The sequence below is a fragment of the Lathamus discolor genome, chromosome 6, assembly GCF_037157495.1.
Source record: "Lathamus discolor isolate bLatDis1 chromosome 6, bLatDis1.hap1, whole genome shotgun sequence".
NCBI lineage: Eukaryota > Metazoa > Chordata > Aves > Psittaciformes > Psittacidae > Lathamus > Lathamus discolor.
The window spans coordinates 28,936,227-28,959,580 of record NC_088889.1 but is presented as its reverse complement, the minus strand read 5'-3'; the positions used below and the strand labels follow the sequence as shown (position 1 = coordinate 28,959,580).

At 41.9% G+C, this 23,354-nt stretch overlaps 1 protein-coding gene across 8 annotated transcripts in view; it reads right to left on the bottom strand.

Moving 5' to 3' along the window:
• Nucleotides 1–23,354, bottom strand: part of SYNE3 (spectrin repeat containing nuclear envelope family member 3) — a 72,527-nt gene that overhangs the window by 27,380 nt on the left and 21,793 nt on the right. For all 8 annotated transcript variants that reach the window (XM_065685489.1, XM_065685487.1, XM_065685493.1 and 5 more), the window contains exons 2-13: nucleotides 20,204–20,361; nucleotides 17,165–17,337; nucleotides 16,429–16,738; nucleotides 10,665–10,826; nucleotides 9,590–9,934; nucleotides 7,639–7,775; nucleotides 5,543–5,690; nucleotides 4,583–4,765; nucleotides 4,180–4,302; nucleotides 3,086–3,220; nucleotides 1,939–2,100; nucleotides 1,025–1,188 (exon numbers count right to left, since the gene is read on the bottom strand). In XM_065685489.1, the coding sequence (XP_065541561.1) occupies nucleotides 1,025–1,188; nucleotides 1,939–2,100; nucleotides 3,086–3,220; nucleotides 4,180–4,302; nucleotides 4,583–4,765; nucleotides 5,543–5,690; nucleotides 7,639–7,775; nucleotides 9,590–9,934; nucleotides 10,665–10,826; nucleotides 16,429–16,738; nucleotides 17,165–17,337; nucleotides 20,204–20,347 (2,186 nt within the window). In that variant the 5' untranslated portion in view covers nucleotides 20,348–20,361. The remainder of the gene's footprint in view (nucleotides 1–1,024; nucleotides 1,189–1,938; nucleotides 2,101–3,085; nucleotides 3,221–4,179; nucleotides 4,303–4,582; nucleotides 4,766–5,542; nucleotides 5,691–7,638; nucleotides 7,776–9,589; nucleotides 9,935–10,664; nucleotides 10,827–16,428; nucleotides 16,739–17,164; nucleotides 17,338–20,203; nucleotides 20,362–23,354) is intronic.

Here is a 23,354-nt window from a genome sequence, read left to right as displayed (position 1 = left end):
AACATAATGATGAGACATCACATTTTGACTGGGTCTATGGGGGACACTTAAGGTGAAATAGCACTATTATTATTATTCATAGCACTGTAACTATTAAAGTTATTTCCAATGTATTTTTAACAAAGTAAGATCAAGACAGGAGTGTCTGAAAGCAGCACCAGTCCCCTTGTTCTGATATTTCCAAGTGTTCTGTTTTCTTTCATTCAGTGGAGTGAAGGAGCAAAAAAAATACAGCCTTAACAATGTATCTTCACATCTGGTAACAACAGGCAGTACAATGAAGCCTTCCTCAATTTAGTCATTCCATTTCTATGCCTGTTCTGACACTATGTATGAATGTAATTATATATGTTGAACAGTATTAGATTTTAATACAGTAGCAGCTTGGCATTGCACAGTGAGGTAAAAATAAATTAAGCTCAATAAATATATTAATTTTTATATAAAAATATGATTTATTATATAATAGAATCACATAATCTATCACTATAACTATATAAATATAAATATAAATGTATTTATTATAATAAATTTGCCAGGTAAGAGAGGATTTCAGCTCTGTTTATCCTCCTGCAGGTTTGAAAAAAGCACAAATCACACTGCAGATACAGCCTCCTTGGAAATATCTCCAGATCAGGCAGTTAGGAGAACAGGAAGGTGAGACAGAACAGCAGAAGTCAACTTTCTATGTCCTATTTCCTCTGACACAAACCAGTAGTACCACGATTACCCAGGTCTCAAGGAGGCACTGCCTACACCAAGCATGCAGTAAAGGCAGCTTCATAGACTGCTCTGCCCCCTGCATTCTTTAAAATGGTTTTCTTAAGAGTAATGACTTCCAGTTTACAAAAAAATTAAATAAAATTTCACCTTGCTCCTATCATTCTAACATGGCTGCTCACTTCCATAGCACACAGCATAAAGCATCAACTGTGCCTGGTCATACAGCAGCATACATATCTTATCAACATATCATCCTCATATCCCTTGAAGGGATATGAGGAAATGTCACATGAACACTTACCGAGTTTCCATATCCTTCAGCAGTCTCCATGATTCCTCCAGCTGATCCAGCTCCGCCTGCACATGGGCAGTCTCCTCTGGGGAAGAATTCTCCATGACCAGTTTTCCATAAGCTTTCACAAGGTACAGCTGGAACTCCTTATCTGGTAACTCAGCTAGCCATCTCTGAAACGTACAGCCCTTACAGTTACTTCTAGGTATCCTGGGTAAAGCAGAGGCTATGTGAGACTGAAGGCCATGTTCAGTCCAGGACTATGCTGGTTCTGTTGGCACTAGCTAGAACATACCTAGCAGGGAAAAAAAATACGGTGTGGATTCTTGCAAAGAGCCAACATAGGTCAAAGAGCTGATGGCAAAACTTAAAGGGTGCAAGCTGTCAATGCACCCCTTCAGTAGCCTTCCCATGAAATATCTTGTGTGTCCCTTGTGAAGGAAAAAGCTGCCAGCTGAAGTAAGCCGTCAGAGTGAATTGAGCATGCAAAATAGCTTTTTGCTGTGTGGCAGTATCAGCTGTGCAATAGCTCAGTTCAATACAGTATGTTAGCTAACAGGGTAATAACGTTCAAGGTATTGATGAGTGCATACAGGCCAAGGTAGGTATTCTCCCGAGAGATCACCCTTGCAGAAGAGCTCCCTTTAAAACCACCTATCCTTTGATAACACTTTATCCATCTCAACAGTTCTTAGCCATTTCTCACTGTTCTTGTTTTTACCTAGCTCCACATCCCACAACACAGTGTGAGGGATGTGGAGCTCGGCAAAGCAGGAAGGCAGCAGTAAACAACGGTCATTGCAGGAGAACAAGCCATCATTACTCTCCCCAGCCAGGAAACCCTCACCAGAAAAACCTTGCTCTTAATGTCTCAATGCTGCAAGGTGAATAATTAACATCTTACACCAAGATGTTGTTCTCACCTTAAGGTCTGCCACCTGGCCCTCAGTGTTCTGGTCTCCTTCAGCACCCTGGTAGGGCTCAATCATCTCCGTGGTTAGTTTGATCCACTGCTGAAGGTCAGAGAGTTTGTCTTTATATGCACAGTCCTTCTGAATGCACTCTTCACCCTGTTGTATCATCATCTACAAACAGTAAAAATTTATCAGTAACTGAACAGACAAAAACCCCCACAATTTCATTACTGGATCTAATATGTAACTACAGACAGAGAATCTCATGAGCAAGAAGGGAACAAGAAAAACAAACCCTTCTGCTAATGAGACACAGAAAACTTTGTCCTTTAGTACCAGCGGCATAGAAAACATCTACAAGAGCCTGCAGGCCTGAATTCAGCCACATGGTGGGGCATTAAGCACTAAAATAGCCCTCTTTTCAGCTGAAACAAAGATTATGTTTGGGGTTTTTAATATTCCAGTCAATATTAAATATATCTTATACTTCTGGAATCAGAAATTTCCTGAATCAGAAGTTACTGTACAGATTTTTTTTTGCAAAAGTCCAGTTCAGCAATAAATAGGATTCTTGAGATTGAAACTAGAATTTCACAGTGCATATTAGGGTAACACTTTATCATATGTACTTCCATGGTGATCTGCACAACTAAAGTAATTTTATAAGCTGTTCTTCTGAGACCGCTTTGGAATGGACTGTCCTTTTATAGCTATGTCTATAAACTACAAAATGCCTCAGGTCAAAACTAGTATTTGCACAACTGCAACACTGTTCTTAACTTTAAGGTCATGAAACTATAAAAACCAAACAGTTTGGTACAAAACCACTCTCCAGGAATCTGTGAACAAGCCAAGCACCTCCATGATAATGTAACTGTAAGGTCTTTAGATCAGAAATCCCAGGCCCATTCCAGATATGATTTACGGAGATATAAGAACTGTGTGGATGGTATCCTGTCCCAAAGGCAATCACAATTCAGATATTCAGAGAATCCTGGAAGAGTTATCAATGTCTTGAATTCAGTACCTTCTTCTCTTAAATGAAAATATCTGTTACTCAAAGGATATAACCTCATATGCTTACAGATTTTTAAATATTTTTAAATAGTGGCAACTGACAACTCCTCAGGCCATGAAAACCTCTTCCTTATGTTACCTTCAGTGCTATCTTCAGGGCCTGAGAGTCAGATGAAAGTTGGTTCATTTCACGCTTGTGGGTGGTATTTGACTGAACAAGCTTCTCTACCTCCTCCATTTGTGCCACAAGCTCTGCCAAGTCATCTTGGATCATCTGTAGAGGAAAAGACAGATTCCATATGGGTGATATGCTAGGTATGGTATGGACTTTCACAAAATGTACAATAAAAGGTAGTTTCACTTGACAATATGAAAACAAAAAAACCAGGAATAATCACTGTAATTAAGAAAACTTACTATTTTGATGCCTAGGAGTAAACGTTTCCAAAAGAAATGGTTGGATGTCCTTCCACATTACCAGTTGATAACAAAGAAGGTAAGTTGCTGGAAAGCCACCAGAGGAGACAGAGTATAATCAGCTAAGTACTACTAAGAGCTATGGTGATAATACCTCTGTGGTCACCACGGGTGAAGTAGCACCATACAGCTGAATCACCATAGCTCACCAGGCCAAAAGGGAAGAGTCACATCCCTTCTCTCTTCCCCTCCTGTTCTTCTCTCCCCTCTCCCAGCTATGTAGTCCCACTGCATGCCTTGAATAGGCTCTATTGCACGTTGGACCCTTTACTGAACCAGTTCAAGACACTAACCAAGCAGAAAATTATGATCTTTTTTCTTATCTTGGCCAGCTCAATCAGCCTGTGGAGTAAACCCAGCATATGTCGAAGCTGTGATGAGGTAAAGAGCAGGAAGGGGGAGGAATGCAGAAAGAGGTAGGACAATGGGAACTCCCTGCTTTTGAAGGAAATTAGATTGGTTCAGGTTGTCTTTGCAATTTCACTCCCAGTGGGAAGTATCAGGATACAATTTATTTTAGCAATCAAACTAGCCCAGAAAGGTGTGGGACCAACAGCTTCCAGCTGCTTGTTCCTTCCTGCAAGCCCAAGTTGCCAATTCTTCAGCTGCAATGCTTCAATTTCATTTACTCCATGCTATGAAATAGATCAAATGAAATAGAGGAGACAAGATATGAATTCCTAATGCTAATAAAATATGAACAAACAGGACCACAATTAACTGAGGATATCACAGTCAAACATTACTGTAATGTACCTGAAGTCTCTGGAGTTGTGTCTTTTTACCCAGGAGGTCAGGTTTCAGTTCCCTCTCTAGATCCAATTTAGCTCTAATGGCAGATAATTTCTTCTGCAAAGGCGCGAAACCAGCATCAAAGTGCTTATGTTGAGATAGCAAATTGTAGATGGAGAAAGAAGAAAAAAGATACAGTATTCAACATATATCCTTTGGCATTATCTTTCGTCAATGTCCATTTCATACTCAGAACAAACACCAAGCTACACTGTTAAGAGACCACAAAATTATTTGAATATTTGATCAGCCTACTAAAATGGACTCAGCACAGCTGGTTAGTATTAAATTTATATTGATGTAACTGGCTGAGTAAAAGATTGATCATTGTCACAAGAGACAACTATATATGGGCTTTAAAGCTCACCTGGATTGTCCTCTTGCTCTGCATCAGACTTTCATGTATAATTTCTCTCTTCTTTGAAGCTTCAGCTACTTCTTGCAGGAAAGTCTTTGCTCTTTCCTCACCAAGGACATTGTTTAGCAAATCCTTCTTCAGCTGTAATGTCATGAACTTCTCTTTGAAGCGGGAGCTTTCAGCTAGAGCAGCCTAAAGGAGAAAGATTATTCTAGTGAAATCATACCAAAACCATTAAAAATCATACAACCATATTATTCTCACACAAGTCACACAACCAAAGCAGTACAACACAGTTGGGTAAAAACAGCATGCTGGGCCAACAAGGGGTAACAGAAGGTACCTGGACAGTGCCCAGTTAAAGGAAAAGTCTTCCTGATAATGTTAGAAGCACCAGGGCTGCATCCATTTTGTGAACAGAAATAGAGGAAAGCTGTACTATGTAAAGAGTTGTCTGTGCAGAGGAGAGGCCTAAACAACCAACAAAAAGGACAGCTTGAATGCTTATCCCAAGGATAAACTCCATCCCTGTTCACAGACACATTTACTCTGGAGATCACAGGGATGACAAAGTAACAAAAGCACCTTGCTAGGCACATGCAGAGATCATGCATTATAATCCCACGACTGTATTACTACACAGTTCTTAACAGAGGCCACAGATTTCCCTTCCAGGGAAATCTGGGCTAATGCTAAACAATATTATCATCATTGTTAAAGGTATCTAGGACTTTAATTCAGCCTATTCAGCTGACAACTCCAGTTAACTAAAGGGAAGAAAGTAAGGCATTCTGCTACAGCTAGAGCTAAGTATTGACTTCCATACTTTCAGGGCTCCTGCCATAGTGGAAAGGCCCTTCCAGCTGCTTCTGTCCAGCAGCTGTATGCAGGCAGCTGCTGGCAGAGCTTGGGCGAACACAAACCAAGACAACACAAACCAGTTTCTGAACTTAGGAACAGGTTTGCTACCTCAATGTGAGCCAGTGCTGGCTCTGGAGTCTCCAGGAGCATCTGGACTGATGGCTTCCACCGTTCAAAATCTAGCAGGGGATTTTGGAAGAGTCTTCTCAGTTCGGTTTCTGTATCAGTGCTCATTTTAGATGTCTTGCCTCTAACACTGCAAGGGGAAAGTGACAGCCGAGAGAAGGATTACAGAGAAATCCAAGTCCAAACATCCTATTCATCAAGGCATGAATTAACACAACGCTCATGTGTAAACTGTATCCAATGCAAAAGCCTCAGTCTATTTTATTGTCTGAGCCTGGTGTCGCATACTGACAGGTGCTCAGTCAGAGACATACAACAAAACTTTATTTAGAGAGCATAAGACACATTTGTCTCTTGTGCAACTGTGTATCAGGAATTACTTTGCCTTTCTAGCAGCCAGCAGTCTCCCCTCACGTGACCTTTCTTGGCTGCTCGTAATCACCAGCATGATTTAACAAATCATACTATCAGAGCGGCCTTGCTGACTGATGGGAGGAACAAGCCAAGAGGGTCTAGAATTTAATTGTAGTTGCCTGCATTGTTTTACATATTCTCAAGTCTTTATTCCTTTACAAAATTACATTAAGAAATCTTTGCTCACCCTATGATACCTACAAAAAGAGGAAAATACATTTTTCAGATATTTTTTTTTTAATTTTGCTGAATCAGTAGTATTTATAATTAATATATTATGGGTGATTCTGATAAAAAGCTTTGTATTTGTGTATATATATATGTTTACACATACATGCACAGCTATGTTTGCATAAATGTTGAAAAAAAGAATATAATTTAAAGTTCACATTCACTAAACATCCAAGCTTCTCCTATAAAGGCTTATCCAAAATACAGCTGAGTAACAAGGCCTAGCAGTGGCACACCCCACGCAGCTGCCTCCTGTTTTTCTCAGCTTTCCTGACTTCCCAGTTAGTGGAATCCCATTTGATATGGCAGAATGCAATCCAAACTACATGCTCACATGGGAACAGTATCCTGCAGATTCACAAAACAGGCTGGCAAGAGCAATGCCAATCAAGATTAATACTGCCTTTCTATAAAATCAAACCCAATAATCTTACCTGTGTCAGCGGGACGTTACGGAGGTAAACAAAGGCAAGCTTGCAGAGGCCAAAAGCTCCGCAAATAGAAGGTTCTAACATTACATGTTCTTTGCCATTTGCTCTGCTGCCCCTGCAAGGCTCACTGTGAAGCTGACAGACTTTGCAAAGAATCTTTAGAGGAGCTGGCAAAAGAGCAGCTGCCATTTCCTACTTAGAGGCAAGTCCTCTGCCTTCTCTGCTTCTCTTTCAACATCATCTACTTGTTAAACTGAAATCCTTTCCCGTAATGACCTATAACCCCCTTCCAGCAGGACAGTATACTGTGCACTCAACACAGGAAGGTAAGCTTGGATACAGCAAGAAAACTGACCTTTCTTTTTCCTTAAAAAAAAAAGCTCCTTCCTTGTAGTTTGCAAAATTTGCTGCGGCTTCTTTACTTCCTGATTCCAGGCAGCCTGGAAACGGAAACGCTTAAGTCTGGGGAGAGGCTAAACTTTCAGAGTTTCCAACCCAAGGCAAGTTGAAAACAGGAATCATGCATATATGCTGGCAGAAGAAAGAGAATAAACTCTGCCAAATAATTGCTAAGGCTGATGAATCACTACCATAAAGTCAACAAGGGAGTGTCATAATTCTTCTGAACTGTTTACTACAGCTCTTGTCCTGAATTTCTAGTTGCTGTCATAAAAGGCAAGCAAAATACATAAATTATTATTATAAAATGCTAAGATGATCAAATTAGCTGCCAACAATCTGATTTTCTTCAAACCATACACAACATTAATGATGCAAGATTACTGCTTGAAAATAGCCAGCAGCCTACAGCTCCTAGCAAATGACTAAAATTACAGTTTTACTGCAATGTGGAGGCAGATGTAATTAGCAGAAGCCCTTCTTTTCTACCAGTCACCTACAATTGGATGGCACATTACTTTTTTCTTAGGTCCTTGTTAATCCTTTCAGTGTCTGAGAGGCAATTCTTCCCCACTGCCCCAGCATAATCAGACTTCCCATTACCTTTGATACTGCTGTATTGCAGAGACAACACTCTCAGTGTGTGGCTGCACATCTTGGGAAAACCGTAGCAGTTCCTTAAGCTGAGCCTTCAGTCTCTCAACATTGGACTCTTCTGCAGCCAGAGCTGCTCTTGTTGCCTTAATCATAAAAACAATTAATAGATTAATGGTCAATGAGAAACTTAACATGAGCCAGCAGTGTGCGCTTGCAGCCCAGAAAGCCAACCGTATCCTGGGCTGCATCAAAAGGAGTGTGACCAGCAGGTCAAAGGAGGCGATCCTGCCCCCCTGCTCTGCTCTCGTGAGACCTCACTTGGAGTATTGTGTACAGTTCTGGTGTCCTCAACATAAAAAGGACATGGAACTGCTGGAACAAGTCCAGAGGAGGGCCACGAGGATGACCAGGGGACTGGAGCACCTCCTGTATGAAGACAGGCTGAGATAGTTGGGGCTATTCAGCCTGGAGAAGAGAAGGCTGCATGGGGACCTCATAGCAGACTTCCAGTACCTGAAAGGGGCCTATAGGGATGCTGGGGAGGGACTCTTCATTAGGGACTGTAGTGACAGGACAAGGGGTAATGGGATCAAACTTCAACAGGGGAAGTTTAGATTGGATAAAAGGAAGAAGTTCTTTACTGTTAGGGTGGTGAGGCACTGGAATGGGCTGCCCAGGGAAGTTGTGAATGCTCCATCCCTGGCGGTGTTCAAGGTCAGGTTGGACGGAGCCTTGGGTGACATGGTTTACTGTGGGGTGTCCCTGCCCACAGCAGGGGGGTTGGAACTAGATTATCTTAAGGTCCTTTCCAACCCTAACTATTCTATTACACCTCATTTAGTGTCTGGCACATGTAAGAGATAAGAGATAAGGCTGTCTCTCAGGATATTCACACATACCCTTTCTGCTGCTGCCTTTTTTTCTGGTTATACAGAATACAGACTTTGTTAAAGCAGAAAACATTCTCTGGAACATTTCTGCTCCCGCAAGCTCTCTCTCCTCTCTTCACAGTGCCTAGCCTCTGCATCTGATCTGCAAGTTTCACTGAATGAATCACAAACAGGTCCAGTCTCAGCTCACCGACTGCAGTATAAAACATGAGATGCATTTCTGGAGCAGACTTAGCTGCATCTGTTTGCATGAATAGGTCTTTCTCAAAGACTCATATATACAGCATATTAATTTTACGGTGCTTAGGTCAAGAAAACAACAAAAAACCTATGTAAATGTAGCTGGATTGAACCAGTCAGCATTTCGTAGATCCTTTTTTCATATACTTTTCCTAGCTAGCCCTGCTGAGTTCTAGACGTGTAATTGCAATGAAAGGCATTTTGAGAAGAGATAATAAATGCAAAAACAGTCCTCAAGAGGAAATGAGTGGCAAAGATTCTTATCTACATTATGCATGATAAACTTTTTGCACTCATTTTTGCAATAGATTAATTTTAGTATAAATACTGGATTACTATAAACTTGGGACTTTGTAGGACTAAAGATGTCTCTGCTGGTAAAAGAATACAGGAACATACCTTACACAGATGAACGCAGAATATAGAAATGGTCTTACCAAATACCCCAAAATAGATGTATATGTGTGTGTGTATGTGTATTTGTATATACGGTCAGACATAATTTTCTTGCTTTTTTTAAGTAGGGCAAATTATATTTTTTGCTCTGTATTGTGCTCTTTTTGCATGTGGTCCCTTCAAACACAAGACAAACTCCAACACATGTTCCAACCCTGCTCCCTCTGTGCTGAGTGAGATAAAGGCGGAAATAGCTGATTCCACTGCTGCTATTCATATTTTCCTTAGTCTGTTTCAGACACAATCATACTCTTTCCTTACCACCTTTTACCAACGGAACAGGCACCTGTTGTTGGATGTGACTACACATGCTCAACCTATGGCTGCGTTTGATCCTGCTTGTTTTAAGCATACAAAGGATAACAACTTACATTGCATTTTCTCCACAGGGTTACAAACTCATCTTCAGTCTTTTCCCCTTCCCCAGGCTCTAGGTGATTTTCTAATTTCTGTAGATATTTTCTCAACACCTTGATGTCTGCTTCTAATTGTCTGGCTTGGGACTCATAGGCACTTTCTGACTCCTGGATCTTGAGCAGTCTCTCCTCCTCCTCACTATGCAGCAATTTCAACTTCTCCAAGGCTTTTCTTAGCATTTCAAGTTCATCCTTCAATCTCTCAGCTCCAAGTGGGGAGGTGTTCTCAATCACATTTCCACACTCATTTTCAAGTTGGTCCAATTTCTTTCCACCGCTCCTAATGTTTTTGGCAATTTCCTGCAGAAAGAAGTTAAAGATTAGGGGCAGGGATGGGAAATTGGGGGAAAAGCTGAAAGCAATAGAGAAAAAGACTGCCACCCCTGGCTGTACATATTTTGTTCTTCCCTTCTTATTACAAAGTATGTCTCGTTTCAAGTGACCAGAAGCCAGAGTTGGTAATTCGCTTGCCTTCTGAGAGTACTAACTGCCATGATTCTGAAAATACTGATTTTCATAAATGCTTGTCATCTGAGGTCCCTGACAAAAACAGGAGTTACAGGCACTAAGGAATTCTTACAGTCAGATCTCTGAGAGATTTAAAGCCAAAGAGTATAGGCAGTGGCACCAAAATATTGGATACTGTTTTCAAAACTGGCATGAGTATCACCAGCTCTGAACTCTCAAAACCCGTGAGCCTTCAGGCTTTATTTGGATCATGATTACCAAATATCACTCACTTAAACAAGTTTAAATGGCAAGATTCTCAAAGAATCACATAACCATAGGAGATGAGGCTTTATGAAGAACAAAACAGACTAGCCTGCGACTTCACAGTTGGAAAAACTGTATGTACTAACAGTTTTAGGACCTGACACAACTCTTCTCCCAGCCCATGTTAAAATCACACCTTATTTCATTTGTGTAATTCTTTTCTCAAGTACACCCTTGTGTGGTTTGAGAAACATAAAAGGGCATAAAGAAAGAACACACAATCCTAGCTCCTTGTTAGAATTATATTTTTAAGGACCTTCAGTGCCTTTAACTTGTCCTCTGCCGAATACTCGGTTCCTTCTCCAATGCAGGAGTTTAATCTTTCCGTCACACCATTCAGCCACAATTGAAACCGGTTGATGTTAGTGCTGTACTGCTCATGTTCCTTGGTTATCTTTTTAAGCAGGCTCACTCTGTTCTGTAAAAAGACACATCACAAGCTGTAAGGACAGTGCTTATCTGGCTCTTTTTCCTTTACATTGTAACACAGAATCTATAAACAAGAGTCCCTTTCCCTAAGTCCCGACAGCACTTGGCCTCCAGAAGAATTCAGAATTCATCGCAAGAAACAGAACACAAAAGTATGTAAAAGTTTGTCCCCATTTGGGTCATGCTGTAGGCTTTCAATGGCTAGTCTCCAATAAGACAAATTGCAAAGTCCTCTCAGGTGAATTTCTAGCCTCTCCTTCCCAAAATTTCCTAGTATCTCACTAGAAAAAGAAAAGAGAGAGAAGTCAGTTTCCGGTTTTTACCTTGTTTTTTACTTACTTTTTTACTTTTACCAAGCAGTTGTTCCCCATGCTGGTTAAAAATAAAGATGAGCACACAGCAGACCTACTTTGCCCATCTCTCAAAATGAAAATAAGACAGACTGTACTAGGGATATGAGTACACATTGTTTTAAAGTGTTCATTATTTAAGCAGGCTCTACAGAAAGTGACCATCTACTTTTATGTAGACTGGGAACTTTCATACTTATTCAGTTAGCAGATTACAAACTATCCTGAGACGGTATCACAGACCCTGGAAGTAAATTTAAGCCTATGGGAAGCAGGTTTCATTTTCCGAGTTACTGAGTGTGCACCCTTTAACCAACAATTCCTGAACTTACAGGGGCTGAGATGCTCCCTGCTGATCCAGTCTGGCATCCTTGCAACAAGACAAAAGTCACATTTACCTAAGCTATCCTTGTTTGTCAGCTGAAGCTTAGGTCTTGCTGAAGAAAATTTTATACAAATCACAGTTAATCCTGCTCTGTTGTTTCACTAGTATAATCAGAATGATTTTTTCTTGCCCTTCATCAGTTGGCATGGAGAGCAACTGAGGTACACTATGGTTACATGAGTAAAAAATTGTTCCTTGTTCAATCCATTTAGTGCTTGCAGCACTCCTGAAAGGCTTTGCTGTCACACACAACAGGCTGAGTTTCATTTTCATTATATGGGACACATCCCATGCCTCTGAGTTTCATTCTAGCTGCCCTCCACAGAGAGCAGGGTGATAGCTGCAATGGTGGACAGAATCTGAAGCCCATTCTGCATTTCCCTTGCCTCTGTGAGGCTCTGGGCATGTCATCACATCTGACAACCTGCCTTAGGTGGCAGTGGGCCATTGCCATTCTGTCAACATCTCATCATCCAGGCCAGCAGAAGGGCAGCATGAATATCAGTCACCATAGGATCTCCCACGTGCTGTGGCGTGGCAGTCCCTGTGGGACTTCGTCCTTCCTCTTTGTGACAGGTTATGCCTGTGGTGCAGTACAAAGCCACAAACGGGTGGCATAACACCAGCCTGTTTTTCACACTGCCACTGCAATCTCTGCTGACTGGTGCAAATACAGAGTGACTCCCTTAAAGTTAGCTGACTCGCCTTGGTACAAAAGAGGGACAGCTAAGGGACAACTGATTCCATGGAGGATGAAATACTGCCCACTTATTAAAACCTTTAATAGCACCATCTATGCAAACATGGGTTTAGATGAGACCAAAAACCAGAATTATGACTACAGACTTCTGTGGCCAAGATGCATATAGCAAAACACCTCACCTGTTTGCTACAGCCCCCTGACTTGATTCTCAAATCTGCAGAAATGCATACAGGTTAAACAATTTGCACCTTGACCTCATGTTAGGGAGGTCAATTTTACAGCAGTGTAAATGGGCCAAACAGAGAAGAATGCAATTTTATAGCAGTGTGAATGGGCCAGAGAAGTGAAACAAGTCAGTCCAAGCTTATGCATTCCAAGGAATCAGGCTGATTTGTTGCACTGACAGAAGCTCCAAAGGGAGGAGGTCAGGATAACAAAGTGGAGCTATTATTAAACTCAAAAGTCTTATGTTAATAAATAAAGGATTAGAAAGGAAGTAAAAATGACTCACCCCTGCCCAGGCTATTCAGCCAACACAAAGGAGCACACAGTTTGGACACTCCTGCTGGTCTGTGAGGTCAAGGAAGAGATGCCATGGATCTAGACAGACTGTGCTAGCTGTCAAAAAATAGGCTTACGAAGAGCTGGCTAGGTCCCGCCCACTCCCCCAAGGGGTTAGGCAGGGAAACTTTCTAATGATGGAAAATACAGTATCACTTCTGTTAGATTAGCTGATCAGGGAGCAGGACAGTGTTAATCTCCACATGCACTTAGTTAACATGAGGAGACATTAAGCAAGCACATGGCCCTGGAAAGAGGGAGCACTGACAGGAAAATAATGGGTTTACCATGAGCTGCAGAAGAGATGTGTCTGGGCAGGATATGTCCCACCCTGGGTACTCAAGGAGGGTGGGCAGAGGCAGAGGAAACCCTCTCCCCTAACATCTCCTTTAAAGCCAAACAAGCCTCCTTTGGAAGGCAATCTAGAGAACGTAAAGGAAGTTCCTGCTCCAAATTCATCAGTGGCATCTAAAGCAGAGCAATTCTGTCTTCTCAGAAATCTCCTGTACTCTGGGACAAGTCCAGAGGAGGGCCACAAGGATGATCAGGGGACTGGAGCACCTCCTGTATGAAGACAGGCTGAGGAAGTTGGGGCTGTTCAGCCTGGAGAAAAGGCAACTGTGTGGAGACCTCATAGCAGACTTCCAGTATCTGAAGGGGGCCTATAGGGATGCTGGGGAGGGACTATTCATTAGGGACAGTAGTGATAGGACAAGGGGTAACGGGTTAAAATGTACACAGAGTAAGTTTAGATTGGATATAAGGAAGAAGTTCTTTACTGTAAAGGGTGGTAAGGCACTGGAATGGGCTGCCCAGGGAAGTTGTGAATGCTCCATCCCTGGCGGTGCTCAAGGCCAGGTTGGACAAAGCCTTGGGTGACATGGTTTACTGTGAGGTGTCCCTGCCCACAGCAGGGGGGTTGGAACTAGATGGTCTTAAAAGGTCCTTCCCAACCCTAACTGTTCTATGATTCTATGAAAGCAGAGCACTCCGGTACTCAGAAAGCTCCTGTAGTCCTTCCTGGCGCTTTTAGTCTTAGCTCTAGGGTACATGAGGGTTGGCATTATAAATACCTAGGTTTCAGTTAAGAGACAACACAGACTGAAATTCATTTGTTGTGCTCAGACGTATTTGATGTATTTGACTAAATATGAACATACAGTGTATCACAACTTTTCTTACCATCTTCAGTCATTACTTATGCTAAAACCCACAACCATCTACCTCTGCATACTGTTATTTTACTAGGCAAGGGAAAACACACAGGAAATGGCTGCCACATCTAATATTCCTGTCAATGTAATTAAAAGCAAATTATGTGCTTTTAAAATTTGGGAATGATAAGGACACATGTTAGCACTAAGAAAAAAAAAACCAGCCTCCACCATTTGCTCATAGCAGAGAAGCAATGTCACAGGCAAACCATTTAAGAAACACTGCCCAAAAGCCTGCCTTCTGATAGAGCTGGACAACTGCACGGGATCTAAAAATGTTCTTCAAACACAAGTGCAATCTACAAACACCAGTGAGCCTCCTCTGGGAGGCAGCTCAAGCATTTAGCTGGCATCTGCAAGTCACATTTAGCCTGGCATCTCATCATGTGGGAGGCCCAAACAATCCCCTTACAACTCCTTTGTCTCTTCCATTCATTCCTCCCTCCTGCTGGAAGACGTAGCAGGGTTTCTCTAACAAGTGTTATGCTTTCCAATATGATTCCCAAGGAGCCCATAACCTTGGCATTAGCTAATGAACTCTACATTTACTTCAGCTGCAAAATCCAAGGCTTCCCAACTCTCTGTTCCATACCTCCTGAAAGAGGGATTTCTTTGCTGGATTCTGTCACTCAATTCTTCTATGAAATGTGGTATTTGTAACCAATGCCAAAGAAAAGCTTTTCCTAGCGTCTCAGTTAGCAGGAGTCATAAAGACATATTTTGTCTAAGTACTATGAGCCACTTCTTGATCTTATTTACACCAGCATGTATCCAAGTTAGTTAGGGAAATTACACTATGTAAAACCAGTCTCAAAGAGGTCACATTCTGGCCCTGAGTATTCAAATGACTTGTTTGAAAGAACTGCCTTATTAAACTAGTTAATGACTGTCTCCTGCTTCAAAACCAAAGGCAAATCCTGATTAAAAGGGAGTAAATGAGAATTTTAAATGGCAATCTAGATAAACAACACCTGAATTCCCAGGAACTTTCTTATTCGTAAATTCAGCTGCCTTGTAATCAAGAGATCTACCTTTAAAACTAAATAGCATTGGGACTCAGGTCTGTCAGCAGCGGTTCTACAGCCTTTCTGTGCAGCTACAGCATTTCGAAATATGCTCTGGTTTTCAGAGAGACTTCTTAAGAGTTTTATCTTTATGGGTAAAAAATACCTGAATTTCGTGCTCACAGAAGGTGCCAGCTCAGGAGGTTTTTCATTGTTTTGGGGTTCAGGCTGTTTTACTTAAAAAGTATGTGTACAGCAAGCAAAGCAATGGCACGAGCATCCCAATGTGGTGTTCTTCCAGTGTTATTTGGAGCTAACTTTGTACAACAGCACTCAGGGAGGGAAAGCATACATCACTGTCAGGCTTCAGTTCTGGACTGAGGTGTAGGAGTGGGAACAAGTAAAAAGCAACATTATGACAGAGGCAGATAGCAGAACCAATGTAATGAAAATTACCTGTATTTGCACCAGGTAATTCCAGCCTATGGAATTCCTGGAAGCCACTGTGAGACAAAGACTAGATTTTGATCTCCAAATGCTTGGGATAGATGTGTCTACCTACCTATTTCAGATATCCTTTTGAAGATTTCTATTAGTATAGGCTAGTAAGAAACTGAATTCCTCCCACCTGCAGATGTCTGCCCTTCAGCCATGCCAAGTAGTCCAGTCCTGTCTTTACCCAAGTTTAGAAGTGAAAAGTACGAGCCTTATCTGGAATCTTTACCCAGCAATAGGGTTAAAGGAAATCACTGGCACTGAAATATGAACCAGGATGTCTTACACCAGGGTATCTAACAACTGTTCAAGCTGGAAGGTTAGCATCAGGCAAGAATTAGTATCTATGTGCAGTGAAAATCTTTCAGATTACTGGAACTGGATAGCTGAGCTCAGTGTTGGGCCACAGCTGATTACCAGCTTGGTGTTTCCCAGTTCTGCAGACAGGGAGTGCAACTCAGGATCTGGACTAATGCTACTTCCTCCAACAAGGGTGTGTGCACATAATATTCCCTGGCTCCGGGAATGGGTACTTTTCATCTGGTTATACAAAAAAGTCACTAACATGTTGAAAGATGAGGAACAATTCAAAATTTATACAGAGATTACCTAAACCAATATTCACTAGGTCACAGCAAGAAGCTTGCCATTACTTTACAACAGTATTACCATAAAGCACAGTGTAACAGCATCACAATTAAAAGCTTATCTTGGGACATGATGACTTTTGCAAACAGTCCACTGACTGAAAGAACAGAGGTGCTCAGCTCTGTTTCTTTTTGCAGTCCTACCAGGTTAGCCACATCACTCAAGAAGCAGACAGCAAACAATACTGTATATTGGTGAAAACTGAACACCTCCCACTCTTTATAGGTGTACCTCAGCTTGCTCCCTGATTTTTTCATATTCCACCTTCATTTTCTTCTGAACATCTTCATCAACACTGGAGTCACCTATCCTGCTGAACAAGGAAGCAGCTTCCTCTAGCAGTCTTTCCAGCAGGACTGACTGATTTAAGACGTCATTTAGGAGAACCTGAGCATGGCTCAGCTGCCACTGCTTCTCCTTTAAGCCAAGCTGCAACTCAATGTCAGGCTCCAAGGTCACACTCATGTTGTGAATCCATGTGTAAAACTCATCTTGGGCTTTCAGGTATTCATTCCAGTGCAGCCACACCCACTCAATACGGCTGTTGGGAACAGCAAGAGAGATGAGTTAGATGAAATTATGATGGGAGCAGTAGAGATTGGCAAGCTCATAAGGCCTTCAGAGCAAAGGACATGGTTCTCAGCAATTTTAAGCTGCTCTGACCTCAGAGGGTCCAGATTCACTTCTCAGGGCCTGTCTACTCTGTGGAGGAAATATGCTGTACAAGGCCTCTGTGCCTGGCCAAACTCATCATTCCAGGCCACGAGGTGGACTGGGCTGTGAAAGCAGAGAGCACTGAGGACCCACCGACCCTCTCTTCCCACACCGTCCCACAGTATGCTTGTGGGACTGGGATTAGCAGTGATTGCTACCTACAATCCAAGCATCAGAGAGAGGCAGGAAGCACTTTATGAAAGCACTGGATGAGACAATTGCCTCAACAAAACAGAAAGTACGTTTGTCTTACCTGTGACAGTGAGTAATGTATATGGCTGTCTCTTCCCACAAGGCTTTAACGTCTTTCAGTTTAGATAGTATCTCATGCTTCTTATCCTCACTGATGCTGCGAAGGGCAGCATCTGCCTTCACAAGAATCAAGTCAATTTTCAAGCTGCCTTCAGGTTCCAGTGCACGTATTTTCTATAAGAAAAACAAACAGGACTGAAAGCATGAAAAAAAAGCAAGTATAAATTGAAGAAACTTAAACTTTGGGTTTACCCAGGAATCCTGAAGTCCCTTGCTGCAAAACTTCTCCTGAAAGCAAAGTATGAACTTTTCTTCAGGTCTGTTTATTTTTAAGCATCATAAAGGACTGAATTTAATTTAAACCATGCAGCAGTTGAAAAATATTGAACTACAAAAACCAGGTCATTGTCTATCAAATATCTGTGGCTGTATTTCTGTTGCTGTTACAGTGTTATAGCACTGTGTTGCCCCATGTTAGTTCTCTCCCACCTGCCAGAGTGTAGAGGCAATCTCCACAGCGGTACACTGCATCATCTCAGTTTTAAAGTCTACTATAAAAATCATGAAGCATATTAAAAAGACTTCCTACTGCAAATAGAAGTTGGCTCAGAAAACAAGCCAAGAGAAATTAAGTAGTGGAATTTTCTGCCTGCTACCAAATTTTACTTCAACCCTAAATTGCTAAGTTACGAATTGGTGAAAACATGTATCTTCCATCAATTGGAATACCACAAACTGAAAGTTAATCCATCTAATTTTAAGTACACTCTTCTCCTTTACCCAGAGATGGAAAATTCACACAAGTTCTGTACAATTCAACAGATTAATTAGGTCCCAATTTGGATGTCAGCTTTCAGTGTCATTTTATCCAAACTTCTAATACCATCAGATTACCTTTTTTTGCTGTTCTTTCACAAACTCCTGGCAAGCTGTAACTTTCAAGTTTGAAGGAAAAGACTTCTATAATTAGAACACTGAGAAGTTCAAAATCAGCAGCTTTTGGAAAGATTAGGCCTATGGGATTTGTTCAAAAAGACCATGGCAATTATTGCAAAGCTGAGACCAAATCACAGGCCTTTGATTTCCAGTTTCACATTCTAGGAAAAAACTGTTTTGGCATGTACACAGCACATCTGCATGTGACGTTTAAACTAGTGTCTGGATGAACTATCTACTATGAAAAGTGTGATTAAAAGAATCCAGGAAAGCAAGGCAAAGGGTAGGGCAGAGAATGAAAATAAATGCCATGGCTATCACCTGACAGGAAAAATTTAGGAGTAAAGCTGTATTCCAAGCCTGATATTTTTCCAACAGGTTAAAGCAAATATCAGCCAGAGAGAAAGCAGTGGCTGTACACTTTTCAAATCTGTTTTTTAAATGACTGCTAGCTTTGGCTTGCATTTCATTAACAAATTAACAGAAAATAAACCACAGGAAGGAAGCATTAAAAAAAAAAAAAAAACAAAAACAAACCAGATATAAAAATGGAACTGAAAAATGATTGCTACATTTGAGAACAGCCAATAGGTGAAGCAGCAAGCACATCACGAGGACATATGAGCTAGACAGGGAAGCCAGGCCCTGAAAGGAGGCAGGATGAGGGAGCAGGAAGTGGATAAGGTACAGACAGGAAGAGAGAACAGACACTCGTTACTCTTTAGAATTACTAATTCCCAAAGTCTGAATTGAAAAAAATCTTCTAACATGATTTTTTGCATGTTAAAGGCCTCCTCCAAAGCCCACGGAAGTCAACAGGCTTCAGTTCAGGCCATATTAAATCACCACAAACCTCGAAACCTTACATCTTGTTCTCTCTGCCATGAATGCACCCCTTTTGCCAAACTATCACTCTCCTACTCAAGTTCCCATGTTTCTTGCGTATTTTTTGAGACTGCAAATATCAGTTTCCCAGACAAAAGGAATGAGTGAATATCATTTAAGAGCAGAAATAAATCTATAGACCAAGAGGAAATACTTCAGAATTTTTATAACTGACATGCAAGCCTAGCCATCATCTATCACTCCTACAAGTCTCTACATTATGAGAGACAAGATCCAGTGTCCAATAAGCCACAGTTAAGGAAAAAGGCTGAAGACATGTAAGCCTGAAATGTGGATCTTTCTGCAGTTTTTAAACCTCAGAAGAGAGTCCAAACACGAGAAGACACACAAAAAGAAAGACTTCAGGGTAATGATGGGAAAGATTTGGCCATTTACTGTAAAGAACATACTAGTCTGAATTAAAGGTAATACAAGTATAAAAATAGTTTCAATGTTAATCATAGACATACCACCACTCCCTCATGAATGGTGAAGATGGGACAAACAAGATTGTTTCATTCTCTGAGATTATGAGACCAAGATAACATCTAATGAAACTGAAGTTAATGAATGTGAAATCACAGTAAGAAAGCAGGCACAATCTGCAACAGGATCTCTGTGAGAAGAGTTATACAAAAGACTAAGTAAAATCAGAAAAAAAAAATAAAGAAAACATTTACCTTTTCATTAGACAGATTATTAAGGGGACCTGTAAACCCTCTAATGATCAGGGTTTATGGAAAAGGACAGGGGGATTACTCTAGAACTGCCCATTACCAGGACACTGCAATCTTTCTCCATCAGTGCCAGAGTCCTGGAGGAGATGGAACACTGACATGATCTAATTCTCTCAGACTATATGCTGGACTTCTGCAAATCACTGGTAATTGCAAGCAGCAACACAACTGTTTCAGATTTAAGCATGATCATAGGACATTTTCACCTGCCAAACCTGCTGCTAGTTTTCCAAATCAATCTGAAAAGCTTGGAAGCCTGTGATATCAAATTGCCATGCTCTTTTTCTACCATGTCTGTAAATATTTTGCAGGTGGAAAAATTAGGAATAATACAGATGTAAATCCATCCACACAGGACAAATATTCTAGCAAGCAGGGGCAGCTAACAGTTTTCCAGCTAACGCAGAGTTCACAGCAACAAACGCTGTAACAACAGTAGCAGTGCCAGCCACCTCTGAAACAGTACATCACTCTTCCCTTACCTCAGTCTCTCTCAGTCTGGCTTCTAGGGCAGATCGAGGTCCCTTGGTGTTGTCATTGATACTCAGTCTCTCTTGGATGGCCTTCATCCACGCTTCTGCATTCTCCACACTACTGTCAAATTCATCCTGTAGCTGCTGAGTCATTGCATTTGAAGAAGCTGAAAGGATAAGAAACAGGAAAGTAAGTAGGTTTTGGGTAAGACCTAACCAGGAATGCATTCAAGGCAATGTAAAGGAGCAGGGGAGAAAACCTAATGATGTGAGTTTCCTTTTTAACAATAATACCAAAAAACTTAGCAGTGTCACAATTCAGTCGAGCACAGAGAAGACACACACACTGCAGCTTTCCCAAATGAAAATATACCAGGAAACAAAAAGAAGGTGGAGAACTGTGGGAGGCTCCACTACAGTAAACAGATTTAATTCAAAGCTTTCAAATGAGATTAATCTGGTGTTTGTGGTATATTCCAGATTGGCTGCACCAATCACAAACACTTTGTGTTTCTTCCCAGAGTCTAGTCAGTGCAAACTCTCCCTATGCCCTTCCAGGCGCATGTACTGAGCACCTAATACCAGACTAGCAAAGCACTTTCAGCACATGCTTAACTTAAAGGTATACAAACTCTTAAAGCTGATGAGATCAGGATCAGATGCTCAGGCTCTCAGTTAACTGGTTCTGCTGAGATCACAGACAGGTTACCTGAATGCACATGCAGCGAGTCTGGGACAGACAATGAGAACCGGCAAGCAACCCCCAAAACAAACCACTCACAAACTGTCACATGGGAATATCAGCACTGATGGACTTTTTCTTTTACCACCTCTTTTATTCTATACCAAGATACAAGCTTTTCATTTTCCCCTCCCTCTCTTGTTGCCCCTTCCCAATCAGCAGGAGGGTATGATGCTCTGTTGCTCTGCTCTTGTGCCTTCTCTCTTTAGAGCATAAGCTCTCTGTTGCCCAAATGGCCTCCTTTGTGAGTGTACAACAGAGGACAGCCGTCCTACACACACCCTTGGGAACTATCACACTAAACTAATAAGGATGAACCATAACAAAGCGCCCTGTAGGTCAGCTCCACTGAAGTTAACAGAAAGATAGCCACTGACATTAAGTGGGTTTGGATCACATCCTACAAATACCACCAGCCAACCCATCAGTGTCTCTTGTAAATTATTCTTCCTCTTTTTTATTCATGACTGACACATTATTTGCAGCACAAAGTCTGAGACTTAATTACTGAACCCAAGTTTGTTGCGCAGAATTCAGTTCCACAGCAGCCCCCTCAGTTTCCATGAAACTTATTCATGTGGAATAAAGAGCTCAGTGCGATAGGCAGAGCACAGCTCTTGGCAAATCTGGACCACTGGTGTTTTGTAATCACTTAAACTCTTGGCAGCTTAGTCTTTACAAGGGAGAGCCATCCTTCTTCTGCCCACTTCCCACCATCCTGCCAATGTTCCTGTTCATAAGTTAAAAGGATTCATGCAATATTAATGTCCTTCCCCTGTAGCTCCCAGTGCATTATTTTCCACGTTAGATCAGAGGAAACAAGGTATTAGTGTTCACAACACTGATGTCTGGCAACAGAAACAATCTAAATTGTTGCTTCCCAGCCATCAGCAGGCTTTATGCTCAACAGATCCCAGAACAGACCAAAAGAACTGCACCTACACAGCACCTACTGCACTACCTACAGAAATTACTGGAGCAGAGGACGGGTCAGACCTCCATGCACAGACGAGCACGTTTGCATAGAAAAGCAAATTCCTCTCCAAGTGAGAGATGCCAGCTTTAACTCATAGATCCTGGAGTTCAAGATCCTCAGGACAGTGAGAAGGGCATGCAGCAAGCTCACTTACTGCCCTAGACTTCAAGAGAGCAAACTTTGGTCTCTTTGGGAACCTGCTCAGTAAGGTTCCATGAGATAAAGCCTTAGAAAGCAGAGGGGGCCAAGAATGCTGGCAGATATTCAAAGATCATCTGCTCCAAGCTCAGAAGTGTTGTGTCCCAACAGGAAGGAAACTGGGCAAGAAGGCCAGGAGTCCTCCGCGGATGGATAAGGAACTGCTGAGAAAACTCAGAACAAAAGAAGCTTATAGGAGGTGGACGCAAGTACAGGTGACCTGAGAAGAATACATGGACCTTGGCTGGTAAGCTAAAGATCAGGTCAGGAAAGCTAAGTCCCAATTAGAACTAAGTCAGCCCAGGGATGCCAAATATAACCGGAAGGGCTTCTATGGGTATGTCACCAACAAAAGACATACCTAGACTAGGGATAATGTGGGCCCTCTCTGGAAGGAAATGGGAGAACTGGCTACCCTGGATTTCAAGAAAGCTGAGGTTCTCAATGACTTCTTTGCCTCAGTCTTCACTGGCAAGGGTTCTGACCATGCCACTCAAGTCTTCAAAGATAAATGCAGGGATTGGGAGAATGAAGACCTAAAGCCCACTGTAGGAAAGGATCTGGTTCAAGATCAACTTAGGAACCTGAACATACACAAGTCCATGGGACGTGATGAAATCCATCCGCGGGTCCTGAAGGAGCTGGTGGATGAATTTGCTAAGCCACTGTCCATCATATTAGAAAAATCATGGGAGTCAGGTGAAGTTCCTGATGACTGGAAAAAGGGAAATATAATCCCCATTTTCAAGAAGGGGAAAATGGAAGACCTGGGGAATTACAGACCAGTCAGTCTCACCTCTGTGCCTGGCAAAATCTTGGAGCACATTCTCCTGGAAGGCATGCTAGGGCACATGAAAAACAATGAGGTGCTTGGTGACAGTCAGCATGGCTTCACTAAGGGGAAATCCTGCCTGACCAATTTGGTGGCCTTCTACGATAGGGCTATAGAACTGATGGACAGGGGTAGAGCAGCTGATGTCATCTACCTGGACTTGTGCAAAGTATTCGACACTGTCCCACATGACATCCTTGTCTCTAAATTGGAGTGACGTAAATTTGATGGATGGACTACCTTGTGGATAAAGAACTGGCTGGATGGCCGCACACAGCGTTGTAGTCAATGGCTCAACGTCCAAGTGGAGATAAGTAACGAGTGGTGTCCCTGAGGGTTCGTTGTGGGATGGATCCTGTTCAACATCTTTGTTGGCAACCTGGACAGTGAGATTGAGTGCACCCTCAGCAAG